This window comes from Gopherus evgoodei, chromosome 8, assembly GCF_007399415.2.
Source record: "Gopherus evgoodei ecotype Sinaloan lineage chromosome 8, rGopEvg1_v1.p, whole genome shotgun sequence".
Lineage (NCBI taxonomy): Eukaryota > Metazoa > Chordata > Testudines > Testudinidae > Gopherus > Gopherus evgoodei.
This window is the reverse complement of record NC_044329.1, coordinates 74419664-74443309: the sequence shown is the minus strand read 5'-3', so window position 1 is coordinate 74443309 and position 23646 is coordinate 74419664. Positions and strand designations below refer to the sequence as shown.

Below are 23646 nucleotides of genomic sequence, written 5' to 3'. Positions count from 1 at the left end.
GGAAAGCTCTATCTCCTTCCATCATTTGGAGCAAAGATTTGAAATTTGGAAAAGGGTGATCTTTGTATCAGGGGTGTGCCTTTTGCTGCGCCATTAAGAATCTGTCCAAATTTGGTCAAGTTATAAGCCTTTGAAAAATTGCTGTTCACATGTGCTCAGACTTGTTTCACTTTTAGCAGCTAAAATGTTAGATAATTCTGCCCTAAGTAAGCATGCTCAAGCCTCTCACTGCTTGTAGTGCTGAGCAGACTGCACATGTGCTATCCTCAGAGTAACTGAGAATGTTGCACCTCAGGCCTACACGGCTTAAGCTGGACTTTCCATGTAATGGCTGTTCCAGAGTAAAGTGGGTCTGAACACTGGAACCGAGAACAGGGAGCTACTCTCTCGTATGCTCCGTGTCCTTCCCCCCTTCTTGCTGGCACCCAGGCCACCGGCCATGAAAACTGGCCATACTGGTTTTATTGACTGACTAAAAAAAAAAAGATAGTGGGGAAAAATGAGATTTTGTTCTAATAATTAGACTAAGTGGAATTTGAGTTGTACATGTGGCTTCCTTTTTGTTGCCCTAATACTGGATTACAGAGCAGGGTAGGGGTCGGCTATAATATTATGGGTCTTTTCAAGCTTGTCTTCCTTGGTATAGTAGATCATACTTAGTTTCAAGACTGGTTTTATTGGCACTTTGTTACTGTGAAAGGGATACACAGTGCTGCTATGGCTTGGTTAATAGTAAATCTCAGAGACACTTATTCTAAATCTCCTGGGCTTGACAGAACTTGCTGGCTTGTTGTACAAAGGGAAAAGTGATCAATCATTTTGAAAGAGATAAGAATTTCAAATACTAGGAAACTTCAGTCCATGAAGGTTTTTGAGTTTGTGAAGCTAATTTTAGTGGTAGAGCACAGATTTTCCCTAAAAGAGCCCAAAAGATTCCTGTTTTCTGCACAACAGAAAAAATTCCACATTTTGTAAAATGTATTCCTTTGAGAGGTCAGGAAAACATCAAGTAAAGTTTGAACAGCAATTCAGTTTGTTTAATGACCCCACTCCCACCCCCCGTGTACTGGTGGACCCATCTTTCTAAAGATTCTCTTACCAGGTAGGTCTAATATCAGAGTATCTGAAATCAGAATTGGAACTTTAACGGTCACACACAGACTGTGATATTAGCATATCATTAGGATGAACATGAAGTTGAGCTGAGAGGATAACAAAAAAAAAAAATATATGGACAGATCTTAAAAAGGAGGTTCTGGTCAGAAATACCTGGCATTACCTTACTTGATATTTCTGCTCTCTGTGCATCTTAAGACAAAAACAGATTTTACCCTTTATGTTTTTATAAATCCTGGCAGTCTCAATCATCTGAGACACTTGAGCTTAATTCTTTTCTAGCTTATTCATAATCAAACAGAATTGTTAAATAAGTTCCAGTTTCACAATCATGAACTATAGCTACAATGTACAAACCAGACAACACAATTTGAGCTTTAGCTGTTGCATGAGTTTGCAGAGCTCACATCTACACAAATGTTTTTACTTAGAAGATGTGAAAATTTGAACATGAGTTCATTGGAGGGCCATAAATATTCAATCTCACTGTTTCCTTTTTAGTCATTTAAAACAAAAAATAGAACTGCCCTTTAAATCTGGAATTTCCTGCATTTATTTTTGTTAGAGAGAGAAGTTTTGCTTGTAAGTGCTTGCAATCCAGTGGTTTAGAGCAAAGCTGCACTTTTTCATGTAAATGTTGTTTACATTTTTATTGGGCCTTTCATTCCTAGACATCCCAAAGTACTTCACATATAATACACAGAGCATCACTGAAATGCAGTCATACATAGGGTGCAGGGTAGGCTCCAAGAGTGCTACATAGAGGAAACAGGAGAGGAAATTCAGGAATCTGGGGGGAAAACAGTTCTTGAAACTATCTACTCTTAAAAAGTAAGCCTCTGCCTATCACAATGATGTCCCAATCATTCAAGTTTATGCATGTGCTTAGCTGTAAACAAGTAACTAGTCCCACTGGCTTCAATGGTCTAGTTACTTAATTAGTAAGAGCATGCATATCTATTTGCAGGCAGAGCCTGTGTGTTTGAAACAAAGCAGGATTTTGAATTCCATTTCTTCCTGTATTTCCTTTAGTCCAATTAATTAAATTCCGTGTTAGGAATGAAGAAATATTAATGAAACTTGACATCAGATCAATAAAATAATGAAATGGTAACATACAGATATTTGCAACTTAATCTATGAATTTATACTATATTCTGTATTTTTGTTGCTTGTCAGGTAATTTATTGCTGGTAGCCCAAGAGAACTCTTCCAATCTCAAGTGGCCAACTTGCTGCAATATCGTACACACTTTTTTTTTTTTTAAAGGGTCATCACCAATTGCTATTTGATGCAGAGCTATAGTAACAGGTTTCACAATATGAAAAATATTAATCTATGTGAAGTATTAATGTGACAAACTATTAATGGAATCTGCACGGGACTTGCAAATGAACACAGTAATACAAACATCAGACCTCACAGATATTTATTCAGTATGCTTTGCTCTTGTAGCACATTCAACTGAATACAAGTCATCTTTCCTAAAAATACCCATGGACTTTTGCATATTGTCTCCTACATAACTGCTTTTGAAGAGTTTAGTTTTGCATTTCAATTTTCCTCAGTGTTTAAGAAAATTCAAAAGATTTTCAGATGCAGTTACCACAATCCAGTTAAGTAATTTTGCAAAAAGGATTTCCCTGCTGTTGTAAAGAAAATCTTAAACTTCAAGGTTACAGTAGGAAAAAGGATGTCTGAATGATACAGTGTGTTCCTTGGGCAGGGAGAGAGAAAGAGACAGTAAGAGTTTAGGCACTTTCCTCAGTAGCAGTCCGTCAGAAATTAGAGGGTTTGGATATGATGAAAATGAGTCAGCCAAGAAAAAAAAAAAAATCATCTCAAATGAAGCAGTAGTCTATAAGCCTATCTGAGCTACTGCTTTGTCTTCAAGTCTGCAACTATAGAAGTGTTTTTATATATCTGGTAAAGGGTACAGTGAAACTTTTCCACAATACTTGGCTGAAGCAGTCTTTAAAAGAAATAACTGCTGAAGTTCTAAGCTGATTAAGGCCTTTTCAGGTCATTGAGATAAATGAAACCAAATCAGTTTCTGAGCAAACATTTAGCGTCCCCTAAAGGAATCTTTCTATCCTGCAATCTCTAAACTATTTAAATAAAGAATATAGTCTTCTATACTCAAAAGACATTTAAAAAGGTCATATTACCAGCTTCCCCTAACTAAAGAAACTATCTGCAGACGTGATTCAACAGTGATTCCTTAGATCATTACACTGATAAATTCTGACATTTGAAGTCACTTATATCAGGATAATCTCAATCATGAAACTATCATCATGTCAAACTATTTTTGAAGTGCAAGATTTGATTCAACAAGCACTGAACACCACTAAGATAACTCACAGAAAATGTATTTCCTTTCTTGGACTGACTTTTCCCCCTTGTTGAAAATACAGTAGGACCTCAGAGTTACGGACATCTCAAGAATGGATGTTGTTCGTAACTCAAATGTTTCGTAACTCTGAACAACACAGTACAGACTTCAGCCATTGGGGGGAGGGGGGCAGGAGATCTTCTGACCCTCCAGGCGCCAGGACTCAGGGGGGCTCAGGGCTTTAGACCTGGGGGGAGCGCTGGGGTTTGGGACTTCAGCCCCACAGCTCCATTCCTGCTTTCAGCCTCGCGGAGGGCACCATGCCTCATGCTTCAGCACCTGAGCTCCATTCCCAGCTTCTGCCCTGTGGGGGGTGCCAGGGCTCCCCATGACCCCATTCCCAGTTCCAGTGGGGGAGAGGTGCACATGCCAGGGCTCGAAGCTTTAGCCCTTCATGGGCCTGAAGTTGGGAATGGAGCCTCGAGCCCCAGCACTCCCCTTGGGTCTAAAGCCCTGAGCCATGGTGCTCTGTGAGCCAGGAACCCTGAGGCCCCCTTCCGCGCTCAGAGTCCACACCTCCCCCTGAGCCTGAGGCTACAGCACCTCCACCCTTCTGTGGCTGAATTCCTGAGGCAGTACAGTATTTGCTGGGTTTTTCCCTTTGGTGTGGTCTCTGCTGCTGCGTGATTGATTACTTCAGGTTCCACATGGTGTCCAGGTTGACTGGTAAGTCCAAAGATATGAACACCAGAGTTGTGAAGCTCTACTGTATCTCTTCCTGCACATACAAAGGCAGTTCAGTTTGGTCTATGAGATTATTTGTGAATGGGAAAAACATGAGCCAAAAAATCAAAGACTGACAAGCTGGTGGCAACCTTTCTGGGACTGACTTCTCTCCCAGCCCACCCCACCCCAGAGAAGTGTTCTCGGTATCTATAGGATGGCTTCTTCAGGATCTATTTTTTTAATGTATAAATACTGCCCATCCCAATATATATATGCAATATATATTCAGTCCCAGTCTCTCCCACTCTGTTGATAGTCTGATCTTGGTGTTCATTCCCTACCCTCTCCCACACCCCAGGTTCTCAATCCATCCCCACCTCCAGCTGCCAGTCCATTTGCCATGACCCCAACTTGCAGCTCCAATTTCTCTCTCCGCTTCAGACTCTAACAGGACTGGCGCTTCCATTTAGGCGTAGGGCGCCAGGATTTGGGGGGTGGGGGGCAGCATTTTTCCGGGAGGGTGGCAGGCTGCTCCGGTGGACCTCCCATAGGCGTGCCTGCGGAGGGTCCGCCGGTCCCACGGCTCCGGTGGACCCTCCGCAAGGACGCCTGCGGGAGGTCCACCGGAGCCGTGGGACCGGTGAGCGGCAGAGCGCGTGCCGCCGTGCTTGGGGCGGCATAATGGCTAGAGCCGGCCCTGCGCCTAGGGCACCAAAAACCCTGGCGCGACTCCTCGCCTCCTCCCCCCTTAGGCAGGTCTGTCTTGTCTCCTCTGCATCTGACCCAGCACTGCCAGTGCACACAGCTCAAGGCAACAACTGAAGGGAAAATCCTGTTCAGCAAGGTGGAATCTTCAGGGAAATAAGCTGTGAAGCTCTAGCAAGTCTCTAGAGAGAATGTGCCTGTGATTTCTCAAAGGCTTATAACTTTGCCAAATATGGGTGGCTTTTCACAGTGACAACAGAAAGCAGCACATCTCTGATATAAAGCTCAAGTCCCTGCTGCAAAGGATGAAGGTATTAGAGCATCTCAGAAAAAAAGACCACCAGAACTTTTTAACATGGGCAAAGCAATGTGCTTTCCCCAAAGCCTTTTTACTGGAGGAGCTGTTTGTCCCTTCAGGGAAGCTATAAAGTTACCAGAGTTTCCATTCTGGATCATATCTCTAGTCCACTAGGACATCTGGGATGTAGTAAGCATAAGGAAACTTAGTAAGGCATAAGAAAGAATGTTAAAGAAATGATTCCACAGTCCTAAATTTAGTAATATTTCTATTTTAGAATCACTGCTTGGAGAAACTTCATGTCAAAAGATATTTCTGCAGAGGAATGCAGTTCAAGTCTGTAGTGCTTTATCAAATTGTCAGTTGATGATCAAGTGGCAGATGCAGATTTTCTCTGGGGTAACTGACAGTGTGCCGCGCAGAAGGTCACAAATGTATTGAGTTGCCTCTGATCCCTTCTGAATTCAGTTTATGTATAACTGGATATACTTCAATGATAGCTGATAACTTTGATTTACCTAGATATGCTAGCTATGGATGCTTTCAGGCCCAGTGGGTAGGAAATGAATACAGAGAGATGTTTTCTTGAATTGATTGGTTCTACAACAGTATTTTTTACTGACTCTCTCAAAGTGGACATGTGCCATACTTTTTCCCTTTGGTGCTGCAGTTTTGAAGAAGAAAGAATGATTTCTTGTGAGTTTAATCTTGGTTACAAATGACTTTGTGATCAAAGATCTACTTTGTCCTCATGGATGGTATTCTAAGGCTTGTGTCTTCTAAGAGCAGAGATATTTGAGACTCTTCTTGCCAAAACTATTGTGACCAGGAAGCATGTCTTCTTGTAAAAATAAATAAATAAAATAAATACATTTTAAAATGGAGAATTAAATGCCATTAGTTCAAATGGATGGGTTACAAGAGCTCGTAGCATTCTGGACAGACCTCAACAGGAAAATATGCCTTTTGGTTTGGATAGAATGAGCTACCCCAAGGAATCTTGATACTACATATGATCCACTAGAGATCTCAAGTTTGGAAGAGATGTAGAAGAGCAGGAGGTTCTATGAAGATAACTATGCAACACATTAGCTCCCAAACCCAATTGTCTGAAGTTGATTGGAATCAGACACATTTCAGAAGTGGGATAACCTTCTTCCCAACAGCCTATTTCTGGACAGAGGTAGGCACTGCTGAATGCATTCTGATTATTTGGAATAGAAAAAAGTGTTGGTCCCATTCCTGGATATGGACTTCCCCTTAGTATTCTGAATCAAGGTCTTACTACTCTTATTCAATGGGTATTTTTTCCTGTAGTTAGGAACGAAATAAGCTTCTATCTTTACATCAGGGTCTAATAGTTTCTTGTATGTTCCTGAGTGAGCACTTTCATTTGTCTCTCAGCCACTATCTTAACCGATTTCTCCTAGAGCAGAATTCTGTGAACCTGAAATTACAGAGAATTTGCTCTGGATAATTATTTGCTGTCCAGGGCTTAGGACAGAGTTGGCTCCTTCGTTCTTACTGCCAGCCTCACAGAAAGCATCTGTTAGAAATACTACTAAAAATCCCTAGCTTCTGTAACTTAAATTCATCATGGGTCTTGAGGATCATCAGATTTTAGGATGTTTCTGCCTTCAGAGTTTTTGGTTTGAATGGATGGGTCACAACGGTTTCTTTTTGCAGAGGTTACCATCTCTCTGCCACTACTGCATCAACGTGGGGACTATGACGACAATCCAGGTTCCAGGATGCTCTAGAATTTCAGCACCTGACAATTAAACCTCTTTCCTTTATCAGGAGTTTCCCACTACTCCCTAATGACTTCTTCAAAAGGAGGAATGCAAGGGAATTGCAACTTATTTTATAGTTTTGCAAAGGAGATATTTATCCTTAGATTTAGCTTGCTCATTCTCTCTCAGGTTGGATATCAGTGGTAGGCACCACCTTCCTCCATATGGATTCAAACCAAATCCATACACCACACGAGAATTTAAAAAAAAAAATAAGAAATTGGATATTTAATTCAAAGATCAGACTTAAAATATTTTTCTTTTTAAAAATAAACAAATGTATAATAAAATTTGAAATCAGAACAACTTATGTTAAGGCACAAACTTGAAATAATTTGCTGCTGCTCAAGTTTAAAAGAAAATTCAACCACTGAATTTATAGCAATCACTGGCTAAGACTTGGCTTCAGACATTGGTGAAGTGCTAAACCATCTTTTCACAGAATCAGCCTCTTCTGCAGGTGAAAAACAAATATTTTCTTTGTTTCTGTTCAATCAACTAGTTCATTCGTTTGCTGAGAAGCGAATTGGGAATTGAAAAAGCAGAAAAGCTTGTTTTCCTCTACTAAACTATGAATAAAAACAAGGTGAGAGAGGATAAAGTTTACTAGTTCTAAAAACGAAGGACATGGTAACCAGAATCAGTTCAATTTCACTAACTACGGATATTTCCTTTGTTTAATTAATCAGTTTTAAATGCAAAAACACATATCTCGCATATTTAGTTTTAACTAATAAAAAACATTTTTAAAAAAGTGTGTGTGCATTTTAACTGAATTCCAGTTTATATCCAAATGCAGCTTAAAGAAATCACATGTAAAAAAAAAATCTTTTACATAAATGTCATTTCAGACAAATGTAAAAATTAAGAAATGGAATAAATGCAAGTAAAAAGTATATAATTGCTTAAATAAATGAATATCAATATAGTGCATCTTCCTAGTTAGCAAAAAGAAATACCAAGTTTAAACGCTATATTCAGTAGTTGTAAGTCAAGATATTGGTATAACTATACCAATCAATGAAAATGACCCTCTTTTTGGGAAAGTATTGTATATACTCGTTCATAAGCCAAATTTTTGTAGTAAAAAGGGGAAGCACCAGAGAAGGGAGTCGGCTTATGAAAGGGTATAGAGAGGTAGAAGTGGGACACAGCCCCTCCCCGCAACAGAGGCGGCAAGAAGAGGCAGCACAGCCGGCAGAGCCAGAAGGGAAGAGGCAGGGCCAGAGTCTCTCTGCTTCTGGCCATGCTGCTCTTCCCCCAGCCTAAGAAGCAGCTGCAGCTCCAGAGCTGGCAGGCTGCAGCCGTGCCACTCGGCCCCATCTGCCAGAGCATGCTGCGGCCGTGCCACCCAACCCAGCCCGCTGGAACATGCTGTGGCTGCACCACCTGGTCTGGCCTGCCAGAGCAGTCTGCAGCTGTGCTGCCCAGCCTACCGGAGCAGCTCCAGCCAGGCCAGAAACATCCTCTTCAGGCCCTCCCCAGATAAGGAAAGAGATGGAGAGAGTGTGGGAGTCTTGGGCTAGGGTAGGGTCATGTGGGGGGTGGTCACAGAGGTTACTCTCCTGACCCCCAGCTTCTCCCCCCCAAAAAATTTCCCCACCAGTTGCAGTCCCGGTCCGTTAGGGTAAGCAGCTGGTGGGCTCGGTGACACTTTGTTTACTTAGGTTTATCTCCGTGCATGTGGGTGCTCGAGATAAACAAACCATCTCGGCCCGCCAGCGGCTTATCCTGATGGCCTGGGAGCCAAAGTTTGCTGACCCCTGAATTATAGGGTTGGCTTAGAACAGGTCATTAAAAATTTCCATTTTTACTTATCCATCTTGTGGAGGTTGGCTTATAAATGAACCGGCTTATGATCGAGTATATACAGTAACTAAAAAGTCAAGGTTTCCTGCTTGCTTACTTAAATCATAACACAGTAAGTCATTTGAAGTCACTATGATTAAAAAGCAAAATCAATCCACTCTTATTCAAACCTGCCTGGGGAAGAAATATTCCATCACAGGATTTTCAAAATCCTGAAGCAAATACACCTCTACCTCGAGATAATGCTGTCCTTGGGAGTCAAAAAATCTTACCGCGTTATAGGTGAAACCGTGTTATATTGAACTTGCTTTGATCCACCAGAGTGCGCAGCCCCGCCACCCTCAGAACACTGCTTTACTGCGTTATATCCAAATTTGTGTTATATAGGGTGGCATTATATCGAGGTAGCGGTGTAGTACCCCTTCCTTGATGGTGGTATTAGAACTTATGGAAAGGGGACAATCTGGTGCAATTCTTGGCTTCCTCCCCTTAGTTTTTAGTATTTTGTTTTTCTGAGGAGTAGGTGTCATAAACAGATAGCTAAGGGTTAATGTCTCTTTCACCTGGAAAGGGGTAACAAAAAACACCTGACCAGAGGACCAATCAGGAAACAAGACTTTTTCAAATCTGGGTGGAGGGAAGTTTTGGGTGTGAGTTCTTTGTCTTGTGTCTGTGCCCTCTCGGCTCAGAGTGATTTTTCTATCTCCTGCCTTTCTAATCTTCTGTTTCCAAGTTGTAAGTACAAGGATAGTAAGACAATAGGTTTATATTGTTTTCTTTTGTATTTACATGTGTGTAGTTGCTGGAATGTGTTAAATTGTATTCTTTTTGGATAAGGCTGTTTATTCGTTGTTTTCCTTTAAGCAATTGACCCTGTATATTGTCATCTTATTACAGAGACTATTTTTAATGTCTTTTACTTTCTTTTTTTTATATAAAGCTTTTTTTTTTTTTTAAAAGACCTGTTGGAGTTTTTCTTTAGTGGGGACTCCAGGGAATTGAGTCTGCAGCTCACCAGGGAATTGGTGGGAGGAAGAAGTCAAGGGGAAAATCTCTGTGTGTTAGATTTACTAAGCCTGACTTTGCATACCCTCTGGGTGAGGGGGAGAGATTAGATCTCTCGGTACTTGTGTTTCCAGGACTGGAAGCAGGGAATCTCCTAGGGTCGTCCAGGGAGGGGAGCCTGGGAGGAATTAACAAGGAAACAAGGGGAGGAGGTTATTTCCCTTTGTTGTAAGACTCAAGGCATCTGAGTCTTGGGGTCCCCAGGGAAGGTTTTGGGGAGACCACAGTGAGCTAGGCACTGTAATTCCTAGCTGGTGGCAGCCATACCAGGTCCAAGCTGGTAACTAAGCTTGGAGGTTTTCATGCTAACACCCATATTTTGGACGCTAAGGTCCAGATCTGGGAAAAAATGTTATGACAGTAGGAGAGGTCATCATTCCAGTAGGACCACCCCCTTTTCTCGTCTGGTTCTCCATTTTGGGTTATAGTCAGCATCTCTTCATCATCCAATATACAAGTGGAGAGGAAGTGAAGGGAAATATCCCTAAGAGAGCATAGGATCTCTCTCTCTCAGTAAGGAGACTCAAAGAATGCTTGATTCCATGCCAAGTGATTCAGTTACTCACTTAAGAATCTGGGATGATCCTTGAGCTTTTTCTTTTCCAGGTGGAATTCAGGGGGATTCAGAGAATTTTTTAAAAAAGAATACTTCTCCCTCACTGATGTCCTTTATAGATGAAGGAGGTCTGGTTTTCTTAGTTGCAAGAACCAAAAAGGACTGAACCACTCTCAAGCTGTTTCTAAGAAAGCTTTGGCTCACGTGGGGCAGGGTAGGCTGAGGCCTTAACAAATCCTGAATCCTTTCCCTAGCAAAATAAGAGTCCATGGACTGGGAGCAATTGTGGCAGAGCTCCCTTCTATGTCTCCTGAACTTTGGCTTGCTCTGTGTCTTCTCCATGATGGGAGAAAGGAAAGGAAGAGGAGAGCATGAGCTCAGTGGGTGACACCATTTAAGAAATAAAGCTCCCCAAATGTCTGTATCTTAAAAGGAGGAGAAAGAGGATTTTTACTTGTCACTCCCTCAAAATAAGCAATAAAGGCAGAAGAGCTGAATGTTGCCTTTTTTTTTTTTTTACTACCTGAGGCAGAGAATGTATTGCAAGGACAGGAATATGACCACACCTTAAAGCCTCAGAAATGGTATCTGCATCAAGAGATGAGAGACACTACCCAACTCAAACTAAAGGGGAAAGACCGGGAATTAGAAAAAATGCACTAGTTGGGACACAGTTACTAAGACTAACTACAGGCTAGTTCAACTGCTTTTTCAAAAACTCACACTACTGTTCACACATTTTACACTTTTGATCCTGTGGATTTTATGACCAAGCACTGGCATTTCAATGTAAAAGGTACATTTCTTCTTTATTCAGGCCACTGAGTGCCTTTTTATTATTTTATAAACAGTGGCAGCTTAGCAGGATTTTGATGCCAGCAGCTTAGCAAACTTTCTATATTTTTGGCAGATGTCTAAACACAAGGTGTGAACAAAACAGCTCTACTGATCACTGAACTGATGCCAAGTACTTTTAGCAACAAAGTCATCAGCAAGAGGTTTTTGTAGCCACAATGGTCCTCAGAAAAGCCTGTTACATCCAGGTATTCTAGCTTTTACCCAACTGTTTGTCCAAGAGCCTGATTCAGGGAGACACCAGCAGAGGGATGATACAGTTTGATACTCCTTCCCTGAGCAGTTGCAGGAGCTAGCACAGCCCACAACGTACACTAGGCAGTCCTCTGGGCTGCCATAAATTCAGCCCCTCTTCAACTTGCTTTATTGGTTTTTTGCAGGCACATATGTCTGCCCTGAGAATGCCTTCTACACTGCCATGGAAGAGACAGAGGTCCCCTTGCACCAGGACTATTCCCTATGGGAGGAGAAGGTCTAAGGCTGCCCAATGGCCTCTTCGAGCCAGCTGTCACGTAAGCCTCCCAGAGTTGCTATGGATTGTTGTGACCAGAAATGGGAGGGTAAGTGGTCCGTGCAATACTACTGAAGTGTGGTCCACACTATAAAAATGTTTGAGAATCCTTGCTCTATGTTATGTATACAAAGAAGAGATTAAATCTCTTTAAATGCAAGTTTCAGTGCAAATTTACCTAAAATGCATCAATTTAATTTATTCATAAAAAAATGGATAGAACACCCAGTCATTAATTAGCTTCAAATGTCCCCTTTAAAATGGGGACAATATACACGTGTATAAAATTACTTATTTCAAAAGTTTAGCTATACAGGCCCCACTGGAATAAACTGATTGCGATGGCTTCTGTTACTTGTAAAATTCAGTGTATGACATGGAAATTTATCAGCAAGTTATAATCTTTCTAATAAATTAATTTTGAGCTACAATGTTGTCAGCCTTAATTAGTGGCTGATCAGCAGTGATTTTCTCAGATGGAAATGTGTCTTAAACAAGGCTCTCAATCCATATGGATTTATTATTCTATCCAGGAGCAAATGTTTTCTCCAAAAGTCAAAGAATTTCTTGGGAAGTAATCATTTTATAAACCATAAGATTTTTACATCACACATTCAGGACTTTGAAAATGCCTCAAGAAAATCAAGCTCTAAAGTAAAAAAAAAATTCAACAAAGTAATATTTCATTTGCAGACATACCTAAATGGAAGATATGGTGGATTAGATCCAGATAAAAGTGCTCTGTATGCTTCTTCTGGTGTTTTCTTTAAGTAAATTACCTGGAAAAAAATGCAACCAGTCATTAGAAAACAGCCACTGGACAGAGTAGTCATGAGAAAAGAAAAAAAAAATCAAATTGTATGATGCATTTCTTCTGACGCAATACAGTAATCTGTATTTGTCATTTTAATTAGCATATAATTTATTCCTTCCCTCATTATGTAGACCTAATAGGGTGTACCTAAACAGAAATTTGCTTCAACAAGAGTTACAAATAAATTGTTTATAGATTATTGCAATCTAGAGGCACACTAAGGAAGACTCAATACAAACCTAATATTAAAATCAATGAGTAAACTATTCCTATGATTTAACCTTCGATTAAGACAATATCCATAAACAGATCTCCATTCAACGATTGGCCCATTTCTTGTCTATGCTTTCACCAGCATAGATTACTGAACAGGATGCTCCCAACTTCACCAGTGCCTCACAGAAGAGATCTCAGATACTGGACACTCTTCAATAATGCAGTAGATGTCAAGTTGAATGCACTTGCACCCTGAGGGGGCTGAGAATCTGCAGACTCATAAAAGGTACAGATACAACCCAAAAAAAAAAAGACTGTCTAAATGGATTAGTAGAAATGGGAGCCCTGTCAGATCTACCCATAAATCATCTAGGATATCTCCTAAACCATTTATTGCTATCCAGGTAGAAAGCTAAGGCCTTTCTAATGCCCAGCATAGGGAAATAGGATTCCTGCTGGAAGCAGGAGTTCTTGGAAAAAATACTGGTAGATGGATAGATGATCAGGTGGCAGGTACAGGCGGGTCTGCAAACTCTGCTGCTTCTGCTATGGGAGCCTCAGCTGAGGCTGGCTGGCCCTGGGGAACTTGCTCTGACTCCATAACACGTGAGGGGGAGGTGGGAGACTGTTGCCGATTGTCTGTCATCGATCATCTGTCAGATGCCCCTGAGACCGACCTATGCCCCTGCAATGGGTGGGGAAATCCACAGGGGTTCCAGAGTTGCTGGGGGCAGGACATTGGGCCTGGGGCCATGATGTTCCTGATGGGTGGCCCTGGCCCGCAGGCAGGGTCTCCTCCTCGCTATTGGAGCTAGAGGAGGGGGAGACTTGTCTGGGGTACCAGGACAGTGCCGAGGCCACCTGTTTACCTGGCTCTGGACCTCTGTTGAGGACCTGTACAGGGAGATGGGCTCTCAGTGCCGCGATCCCAGTGACTGGCAGTGGTATTTGGCAGATCTACGCCTTACGAGCAGTGCCGTTCCGTAGAGCGGGAGTGGAAACGGGAGCGAGAAGACTAATGTGTTGGAGACCGTTGATGCACCTGCAGTGAACCATACTGGTGTTCCGGCAACGGGGCTTCAGGGACTGGCGCCCTGATCGTCCGGAACAGTGCTATGAGCTGGGAGAGAGACTGGTGCTCCAGACACCAGGGCTGTGGGGGACTGGTGCCTCAGCACAGTGGGTCTGTGCCAGACCACTGGTAATTGACACCTAGAGCCCGAGGAATGCTGCCTGGAATCTGAGGACTGACACCGGGAACTCTGTAGGCACATCGACCTGCATCCCGGGACTGGTAACACTGTTCAGACGAGCGCTGACAGGGCACTCCCTGCGGCGAGGAGCAGTGCCACACTGATGGGGACCACTGAAAGGCTCCCAAGGCAGGTTTACTCCTTGAATGGGGCACCTCCATGGGTGGTGTGGGCAGCATGGGCAGGGAGCATGGATGGCACTGCCAGGTGCCAAGTGCCTCTGCCACTCCCCAGAGTGGGGGGCAGGCGGGCCTTGGAAGGGAAGAGCTGCCCCTCACAGGTCTTTGCTCGCCTATAGCTCTCTCCTTCCCTTTACGGGACATAGGAAAGGTCCCCTCCTGACCCTTCTTTCTTGCTTTTTAGCCAGTACTAAGGCCGTGGTGCTAGGAGCAGAGTTTGATCTGGTCATCTCAGGCTGGTGCGAGGGCCAACTCCCTAAGGAGCACTCAGAGGCTAACGTTCTGCTCTGTTTTTGACAGAAAACAAGATCAAGAGAAGAGTCGAGTATGCTTTTGGCAGATATGCCTGTATTCTGTCTTGGGCCAAGGCAGCAGAGAAGGAATGGAGGGTGGTTCACCCACACATTCCTATAAAGCAGGGGGTGGGCAAACTATGGCCAGCGAGCTCACAGTAGGGAGCAGGGTCTGAGGCTTGCCCCACTCCAGCCAGGGCGCATGGTCCAGGGAAGCACCCCATGGCTCCCAGAAACTGTGGCAAGGCCCTGCTCCAGCCGAGGTGCAGGGTTGGGGGCTGCATCACACAGCTCCCAGAAACTGTGGCATTGCCCCACTCTGGCTCCTACACGCTCCAATGGCCACCTCCAGTGCTCCAATGGGAGCTGCAGGGGCAGTGCCTGCAGATGGGGCAGCATGCACAGCTGTCTTGCCACATCTCTGCCTTGGAGCTGGAGAAGGGACATGCTGCTGCTTCCGGGAGCCACTTGAGGTTAAGTGCTGCGCAGAGCCTGCACCCAAGCCTTTCTCCATGCCCCAACTCCCCAGACCAGCCCTGATCCCCCTCCTGACCTCCAAACCCCTTGATCGAAGCCCAGAGCACCCTCTTGCACCCCAAACCTCTCAGCCCCACCCCAGAGCCCACACCTCCAGCCACAGCCTGCACCCCTTGCCGCACCCCTACCTTCTGCCCTAGCCTGAGCCCCCTCCCACATCCTGAACTCCTCATTTCTGGCCCCACTACCAAGAGCCCACACCCCCAACCCAACTCCAACTTTGTAAGCATTCATGGCCCTCCAAACAATTTCTATTCCCAGATGTGGCCCTCAGGCCACAAATTTTGCCCACCCTTGCTATATAGCCTTAGTGTCTGCCATGGGGAGGTATGGGGTGCGTGTGTGGGGTGAATGAGCAGTGCTAGCTAGAAATCTTTGATCCAAGGTGTGAGAGAAGCATGGGCATCTGAAGTGGAGCACCCATAGGGACACTACTTGAAGAAAACCAACTTTTAGGAGTTTTACAGGTAAAGGTTTGGTTTTTTTTCCCCTTGACCACAACAGAAATGCATACTGCTGCTGCTTCAGAAAGGTTTGAAGATAATAAATACTTAGCGAATGCTATGTTTAAGATTGCAAAACAGTTTGGCTTTGACCTCAGTTTTCACTCTCCCAGCTTCCTAAATAATTATTTGTTTGATGGATAAAGCTTTCCATGCCTGGGACCTTGCACAGGAACATGCCAGATAATGACATGCTGGCCACAAACCAACTGTGAAGGAAATTCACAGATGCATGTTCTAGAAGGTTTTCAGAGGAGAAAAGGAAATCAGCAAGGCAGACCTACAAATCCTGGGCAAACAAAGTTTTGCATGATAGAATCTATTATATCCTCTTCCCCCTGACCCACAATATCTACTTCATCAGTAGCTTCTGAACACATCTTTGTAGAGGTTGGTCAGTTTTCCTGAGTTTGCAAAGCAGTTTAGTTTGCAAAGCAGCTTTAGTGCAACTTGGGGATATGCTCTGCTTGAAGCAGAAAAGGTCCATACCTACAGTTGTGAGAGGAGTGAGGGACTGCTTGTTAGCCCCCACTTAGGAAGTAAACAGCATGTCAGACTGTTGAGTCAACTGCTAAAATTAAGAGCAAGTTATTTCTCAAGGCTACAAAGTAGGACTAAGAAATCATTTATATTTTCAAGTTAGGGATGAGACCATTACAGTTCAACATAATGTTAGTATTGACAGATGTGTGACCATGCTTAGCAGTTATTATCCAATCACTTCACCATTATGCAGTTCCTCCCCACCCTTCAGGGTGGTTATTTTATATTTAAATATAGGGAATGTAAATTAGGTTTTTTGGTACCAAGCCCGGGCAAAAAAAAATAAAAAAAAAATTACCACTGAATCTCAATCATAGAATTTAATCCAGTGTTGGTCGGGTCTCATTTTACACTTAATAATCTAGCATCAGGACAGAAATAAAACAAAACCTCTCAACTAACTGTACAGAACATTAATCATTGTTAGGCCACATGAGTTTATCAGAAACAATAAACCTTTTGTGATCAGTATAAGGATGGGAAGGAATTTTCCCCTGACACATTCAATTTTAGGCGCTCTCATCATAAGAGAATCCTACAAGTTCGGCATTGCTAACTACACTGTATTACCTTACTGGAGCAGATTATCAGGTTCCTGCAAGTTCCACCTAAAAAATAATCGTTCTGAAACAGAATTTAAATAAATAGCATATTGGTGGTATGGGAAAGGGATAAGTTCCTTAGCCCTCGTCCAGACTAACCCGCGGCATCGGCGGGTTAAAATCGATTGCTCGGGGATCGATATATCGCGTCTAGTCTGGAACTCCATCAACCCGAACGGAGTTCCGGAATCGACATGGAGAGCCGCGGACATCGATGCAGCGCCGTCCAGACTGGTGAGTACCTCGATTTTAGAAATTCGACTTCAGCTACGTTATTCCCGTAGCTGAAGTTGCGTATCTAAAATTGATTTTAATATCTAGTCTGGACGTGGCCCTAGTTTCAGATGACATTTGTTAGCACATCTTGAATTAGATGTGCATGTTGGTAACTATCAAACCCAGCAGGAGAGAGGAAAGTTCTCCCATCTGTTAATGCAGCCCCAGACATCCTGTCCACAGACAGCAGAATAACACAAGCTGTGGTTTCATTGTTGACCTTCATCACTGGCTCCATTCCCTGGAAATTGGTAGTGTACATGACTATCACTTTCCACAGCCTGCCAACTTAGATTGATTACTACATTTTTCCCAACTGTCAATGAACATATTAAGAATTAGAATTCTGCAAGTATAAAAGACACAGGGTGAAATCCTGGCCTGACTGAAGCCAATGCAGCCTTGCTGGCGGTGCCAGGATTTAACCCTCTAAATATATCAACCAACCAGAAAGGGTTAACAGAAGAAAATAAACAGCTTGTTTATTTGAAAGTATATTGCTATATTACCATGCCTAGGATAGCGTAGTTTCCATGAGAGAGAGAGGAGAGAGAGAGTGTGTGTGTGTGTGTGTGGATTGCAAGGTTGTGAGGTATGCTACTAGACTAGCAGTATATATCCCCCAGCAAAACGTATCTGGCACTCAATTTATTTGCCAATAGATATGCTATGCTTGTGTGCTGGAGAAGAATAAGAGCTACTAGTGAAGAGAGATCCACTTCTGGAAAAGAAGAGGTACTAAAAATGTCAAAAAACTAGAGCACTTATGCTGCAAGAGAAAGCTAATGCTGTACATTCCTACAGTCGACTAGGTGCCAAACATCACTCTTAATACATAAAAACTATAAAAATTAAAAAAAAAAATTAAGAACTCAGAATGCTGGCTTTAATAGAAAAAATTAATATTTTTGGATTCAAGGGCAGATATAGAAGCCAATTTTCTATGAAGTATCATATTATAAACAATGGGTCAAAACTACTCATTTTATTAATCATTACACCAAAAATTTACCCATCAGCACTTAATTGCGAGCCAGAATAATTTCAGAGTATGAAAAATATCCATAACACACCTTCATACACAGATATAAAATACACAGCTATAAAAATTCACTCTGGGATGAACTAGGCAGGTCAAAGGATGCTTTTATACTCCTTAAAATTAAACTTTTTCAACATGTAAGTTACTCAACTAATCTATCATGAGAACCAATGTATTTCACTATTTTAGAAACTATATGTTTATTTTTTAAAATCAGAAGAGTAACTAGTGTGCATATGAAAATATTCCATAATAAAAGGGGGGAAATTTTTAGTTTACAGTCACACTGACGTAATAGACCAAGCTGTTATCTGCACATCAGCGATCAAAGATTTACAGCATCAGCCAGCCAAAGGAATGTTAAATTACCAAATTATTTTTCTAAGAGAATAACTGTATCCTGTGCACATGCAAACCCTGGCAGCATATGGTGGCAATCAGAAAGTATTAGTTAGGACTGGTGAACAGGATAGCTTGGAACAGGTGCTCATATGAGCAGAGACTGCCAACTGTAACACACTGCATGGAAATTTTCCAGGATTCTTCCCACTGGTACATTTTAAAATACTTCACTTGCTGCAACACTTACATGCAGATTTGAATTCAGCATTAAATATTGGAACAGCAATTTTAGAAAGTCCTGGATCCTCTGATCACAGTCTGGATTGGGGGCCATCTGCACACTTGCTCAGCAAGGAGCACACACTGCCCTACGTAGGTCTTCAGCTCTCTGCCAGGAGCTCTGGGGGGCGCTTGATATCCTGCCCACTCCAGATTCCTTTACATAAGTGTCTGTGGTGGGAGTTCACTGTTTTACTCTCCATTTATTTTAATTCAGCTTTCTGGTAATAGAGGATGCTTAAGATTTGCAAGGAGTACTTCATTCCAACAAGCACAGAGGCTGCTCTCTACATTTGGGCCTCTACCATGTTGCTCTGTACCAGTACTGAATAGTTCCTTTTAACACCATTATGGTAACAGAGGGGAAGCTGCTCCATAGAGGCCAGCTAGAGAAGCAAACAATCCTGTAGTGTAGCAGGTACCAAGGAGACAGGGGTTGTGTGTGTGTGTGTGTAAGGGGCAGAATAAAATACCTTAATCCCTCCAGAACCTGTTCTAAGGGCCGGCCCACTGCTGGGACTGGAGGAACTTGTGGGAAGGGGACCAAGATAGGGGAAGAGAATGCTGGGTAAGGTGCAATACAGAACTCTCCCCCCCCTCCTCCATACAAAATAAAATAAAAATTAAAACCTTCAGTACAGTAGGTTAAAATATTAGTTAAAAAGGAACTTTACAAAACTATTCTTAATCACTATATCTGGGGAAAAACAAACCTTATTTTAAAGTGGCAGAATAGGCTACCACAGAAAAAGCAAACCCATCAAAGTTCTAATTACACCTTGAAGAAACAGGACAAAGAGCTAGATTACAGAAGATTGAATGATAGTCTCACCGAAGTCTGTGTTTTGCTGCCATGTAAAACTATGGCTAAAATGTCTGCTTAGGGAAGAATAGAGGTGTATATAAACAAGTGATACTTACTGCATATGACCCTATTAAAAATGCTGCATTTGCTCGTTTCCGCTGATCAAAACTGGTATAGTGGACTATTTTCTTTCTTGATAGACTGAAAGACTGTTTAAAGAGAAAGGAGAGGGATGCGTCAGCTACGTTAATTACAGGAAAACACAGGACTTACAAAAAGCCAGAGCTTTAGAAAAAGTCATTTTCAATCTGATAAAATAATCAAAAATATTATGGAGGTGGGCAAGGCAGTATCTTCCATTGGACCAATTTCTGCTGGTGAGAGGGTCCCTGAATCCAGGCTCTAGCCCAGAGGTGGGCAAAATATGGCCTGCAGGCCACATCCAGCCCGTGGGACCCTCCTGCCCGGCTCCTGGCCTGGGAGGCTCGCCTCCGCCCCATTCCCTGCTCTTCTCCCTCCCATGCAGCCTCAGCTCACCCCACTGCAATGCTTTGGGCGGTGGGCCTGCGAGCTCCTGGGGCAGCACCAGCCTGACCTGGTGCTCTGTGCTGCGCGGTGCATGGCTGTAGCACCGCCAGCCACCAGTGCTCCAAGCAGCGCTGTAAGGGGTGGGCGGCTTGGATAGAGGGCAGGAGAGATGGGTGGTGGTCAGAGCATGGGAGTCAATAGGGGTTGAGGGGGGTCAGGGAGCGGGGAACAGTGAGTTGAATGGGGGCAGGGGCTGGGGGGCAGTCAGAGGATAAAGAAAAGAGGTGGTTGGATGGGGCAGAGGTCCGGGGGGGCCAGTCAGGAAGGAGGAGGGGTTTGATGGGGTGGCAGGGGCAGTCAGGAGCACAGGTTCTGGGGGCAGTCAGGGAACAGGGAGCGGTGGGGTGGATAGGGCAGGGGTCCCGGGGGAGGGGCATCTGGGAATGGGAGGGTTGGATGGGACAGGACAGGGAGTCCCAGGTGTGGGCTGTCAGGGATAAGAAGCGGGGGGTGGGTGGGGACCACATCCCCCTCCCCTAACCGGCCCTCACACCAAAAAGTTTGTCCACCCCTACTCTAGTTGTGGTGTAGACATTCAGGCTCAGGCTAAACAGCCCACTGGGCTCGGGCTGAGTCAGCTGGCATGGGACAGCCATGTGTATTTACTGCAGTGTAGACATACTCTTAGTATTAGGCCTAATCTTATTTCCCACATTGATTTTACTAATCCTTCTAAAACCATCTGAAAAGAAACAGTTAACTAATTGCATAGATAAGGAGATACAAGTCATAGTGAATAAGTGTTTAAAAACAGCAATATTTAGTTCACAAGGATTCTCTTTAGAATTAAATAAAAGAAGACCAATGATTATAAAATCTCAGCAAGAATGGAAATCTCAGAAATCCATAACTGACTTAAAACCGGAACAGTTAGTTAAAGCACATGTGAACCGCAGTGATGCGGTGATATTTAGTTCACTCAATGAATAAGTGTTGAATCACTGAATTTATAATATTGATATTTTGTAATTCCATAATTCTACTAAATTGTGTACGCTTCAGATCACAATGTACTTTCAGACAAATAAGCATGGATTTTTACACTAATTCTGCAAATGTTTTAAGCAGTGTTCGTGGAGACTGGGTTTAGGGAGCAAGTTTCTTTACAGAAACCTCCCTCAGATTCAGCACTGAAAATTTTTGAGGAGTACTGCACACTACTACAGATTTTTGCAGCATTGTCAATTAACAATTGAATTGGTGCTAGCCATACTGACTTTTCATGCAGACTGAAAATAAAATTTTAGATACAGAATTTTCTACAAGGGTTCATATACAAAAAAGAATCTCTCTAAAAGAAACTAAAAATAGCCAGCAAATTTAAGAGAAACTTATTGCAATACTTTCATCAGTTTCTTTACTCCTATCCTTCATAGGAAGAGCCCCTCAAGCTGTGGATCTGTCTTTATGTTATGATAATGGTTTTATTCATCACTCCTTCTACAGGAGGATAAACAGTGTGATTTAAATTAATGTGACCGGAGTACATCTAAACGGGACTATAATCCCCCAGAATGAGGGAGAAGTATCCTCACGGGTTACAACAGGTCATGCCTGGAGACAGACAAGCATGACCTGCTTTATATTTATTTATATGTGCACGCCCCCATCTTCTACGGCATTCAACGGATATTAAAATCTGACAAGTCACATCAATAGCTCAAAAATATAGGAATAAGCTTTCTCGTTATCACATTGGCATCCAGTATTCTGTGATTTTTACCAAGTCTATTATGGTCTAAATCAGAAAAAAATTATAGTAATAGTGCCACACAAACAACAGTTGTAGTTTATTGTCTACATCTCTTATTTTAAATAATTCACAGCAACATAATTTACAGTTCTTTTGAAATACAATTCTTTCTATAGCCAAGGATAAGGCTGTTTGTCCATTTTCTACAAGCTAAAAGACCCTGTAACTGTTTACCATCTAAATTGCAGAGATAAACCTTTTACTTATAGAAAATGGACAAACAGCCTTATCCAGAAAAAATACAATTTCAACTATTTCCAGCAGACTACACATTTGCAAATACAGAAAAACAATGTAAAAGCCTATATTGTCTTTCTACCGTTGTTCTTACAAATTGGAAACAGAAGATTAGAGAGCCTGGAGATTCCTGTGGTCACTCTCAGAGCCCAGAGAGAGAACAGAACAAGAACAAAGGACCCACACCCAAACTTCCCTCCACCCAGATTTGAAAGTATCTTGTCTCCTGATTGGTCCTCTGGTCAGGTGTTTCAGGTCACTGTTTGTTAACCCTTTACAGGTACAAGAGACATTAACCCTTAGATATCTGTTTATGACATATGCTCAGATTACTTTGAAGTTAAAACACACCTCTTGCTTTGTAATATAAAAACATATGAAAAGCAACATGCTAGTTCTAGTTTTAAGTAAAGAAAATCTAACCCATTAATTTACATAACAATTCCAAACAAGTTCATACTGTTCAATTATTTAAAGAGATTCAAGACAAAACAAGCATTACAAAAGAAAATGCCAGAAGTTTTAGAAATTCTCATTTATGCCGTGGCTAGATTAGCATTTAATTAGGGTAGTCACTGGATGATGTCACAATATACTACTCAATCAATATGGCATAGCCCTTGCATTGTTCAGCATGAAAATATTGCTTTGCATTTAATACAAAATTAGATTACTGCAAGGTCAGACAAATCTAAGAGAAGTTTGTAAACTGTCTCATCTATCATAGTTTAGAACAGGGGTCGGCAACCTTTGAGAAGAAGTGGTGTGCCGAGTCTTCATTTACTCACTCTAATTTAAGGTTTCACGTGCCAGTAATACATTTTAACGTTTTTAGAAGGCCTCTTTCTATAAGTCTATAATACATAACTAAACTATTGTTGTATGTAAAGCAAATAAGGTTTTTAAAATGTTTAAGAAGCTTCATTTAAAATTAAATTAAAATGCAGAGCCCCCTAGACCCGTGGCCAGGGCCCGGGCAGCGTGAATGCCACTGAAAATCAGCTCACGTGCTGCCTTCGGCACATGTGCCATAGGTTGCCTGCCCCTGGTTTAGAATATGAAGTTCTAAAGTGCTGTGCCATGCCAGTAATAAATTTGCAAGTAATTTTTATAGCAATTTTATGAAATCAGATTTATTTAGCAGAACAAACAGCAGTATAGCACGGCATGGTTATTTCATTTGTTCTTCACCTGTTTGAAAAAGAGTGCACCCTTGAGCTTCCCTGAACAATCAAGCTCCACAATATCATAATGTTAAAGTGGGTTAAGCATTTCACTACAGCTCAGTTTCAAAGAGCAAACAGGATATTATGATCAAGCATTCTTGTCTTGCTGTTGATTACTCAGAACAGCATATAATCTCCATAGCAATCAGTGATCAAAACACAAGAAATGAAACAAGATCAACAGGCTCTCTTATCAAGCATAACCTCTCAGTACCTTACCTACAGATTTTTTTTTAAAAGAGAAAAGATATCCTTGAATAAGTTCTGACTATACAAAAAACAGTTGCCAAGCCACAACTTAAAAAAAGCAGAGACTTTTCTCCCCACCACATTTAAAGACTAAAAGTAGCCAATTGTTAAAAAACAAACATCTGCCTCCGCACAAGTTG

General features: G+C 42.3%; 1 protein-coding gene across 3 annotated transcripts in view; it reads right to left on the bottom strand.

Moving 5' to 3' along the window:
- The window catches only part of CDC14A (cell division cycle 14A), a 117934-nt gene that overhangs the window by 70291 nt on the left and 23997 nt on the right, over nucleotides 1-23646 (bottom strand). For all 3 annotated transcript variants that reach the window (XM_030571798.1, XM_030571799.1, XM_030571797.1), the window contains exons 4-5: nucleotides 19570-19662; nucleotides 12469-12548 (exon numbers count right to left, since the gene is read on the bottom strand). In XM_030571798.1, the coding sequence (XP_030427658.1) occupies nucleotides 12469-12548; nucleotides 19570-19662 (173 nt within the window). The remainder of the gene's footprint in view (nucleotides 1-12468; nucleotides 12549-19569; nucleotides 19663-23646) is intronic.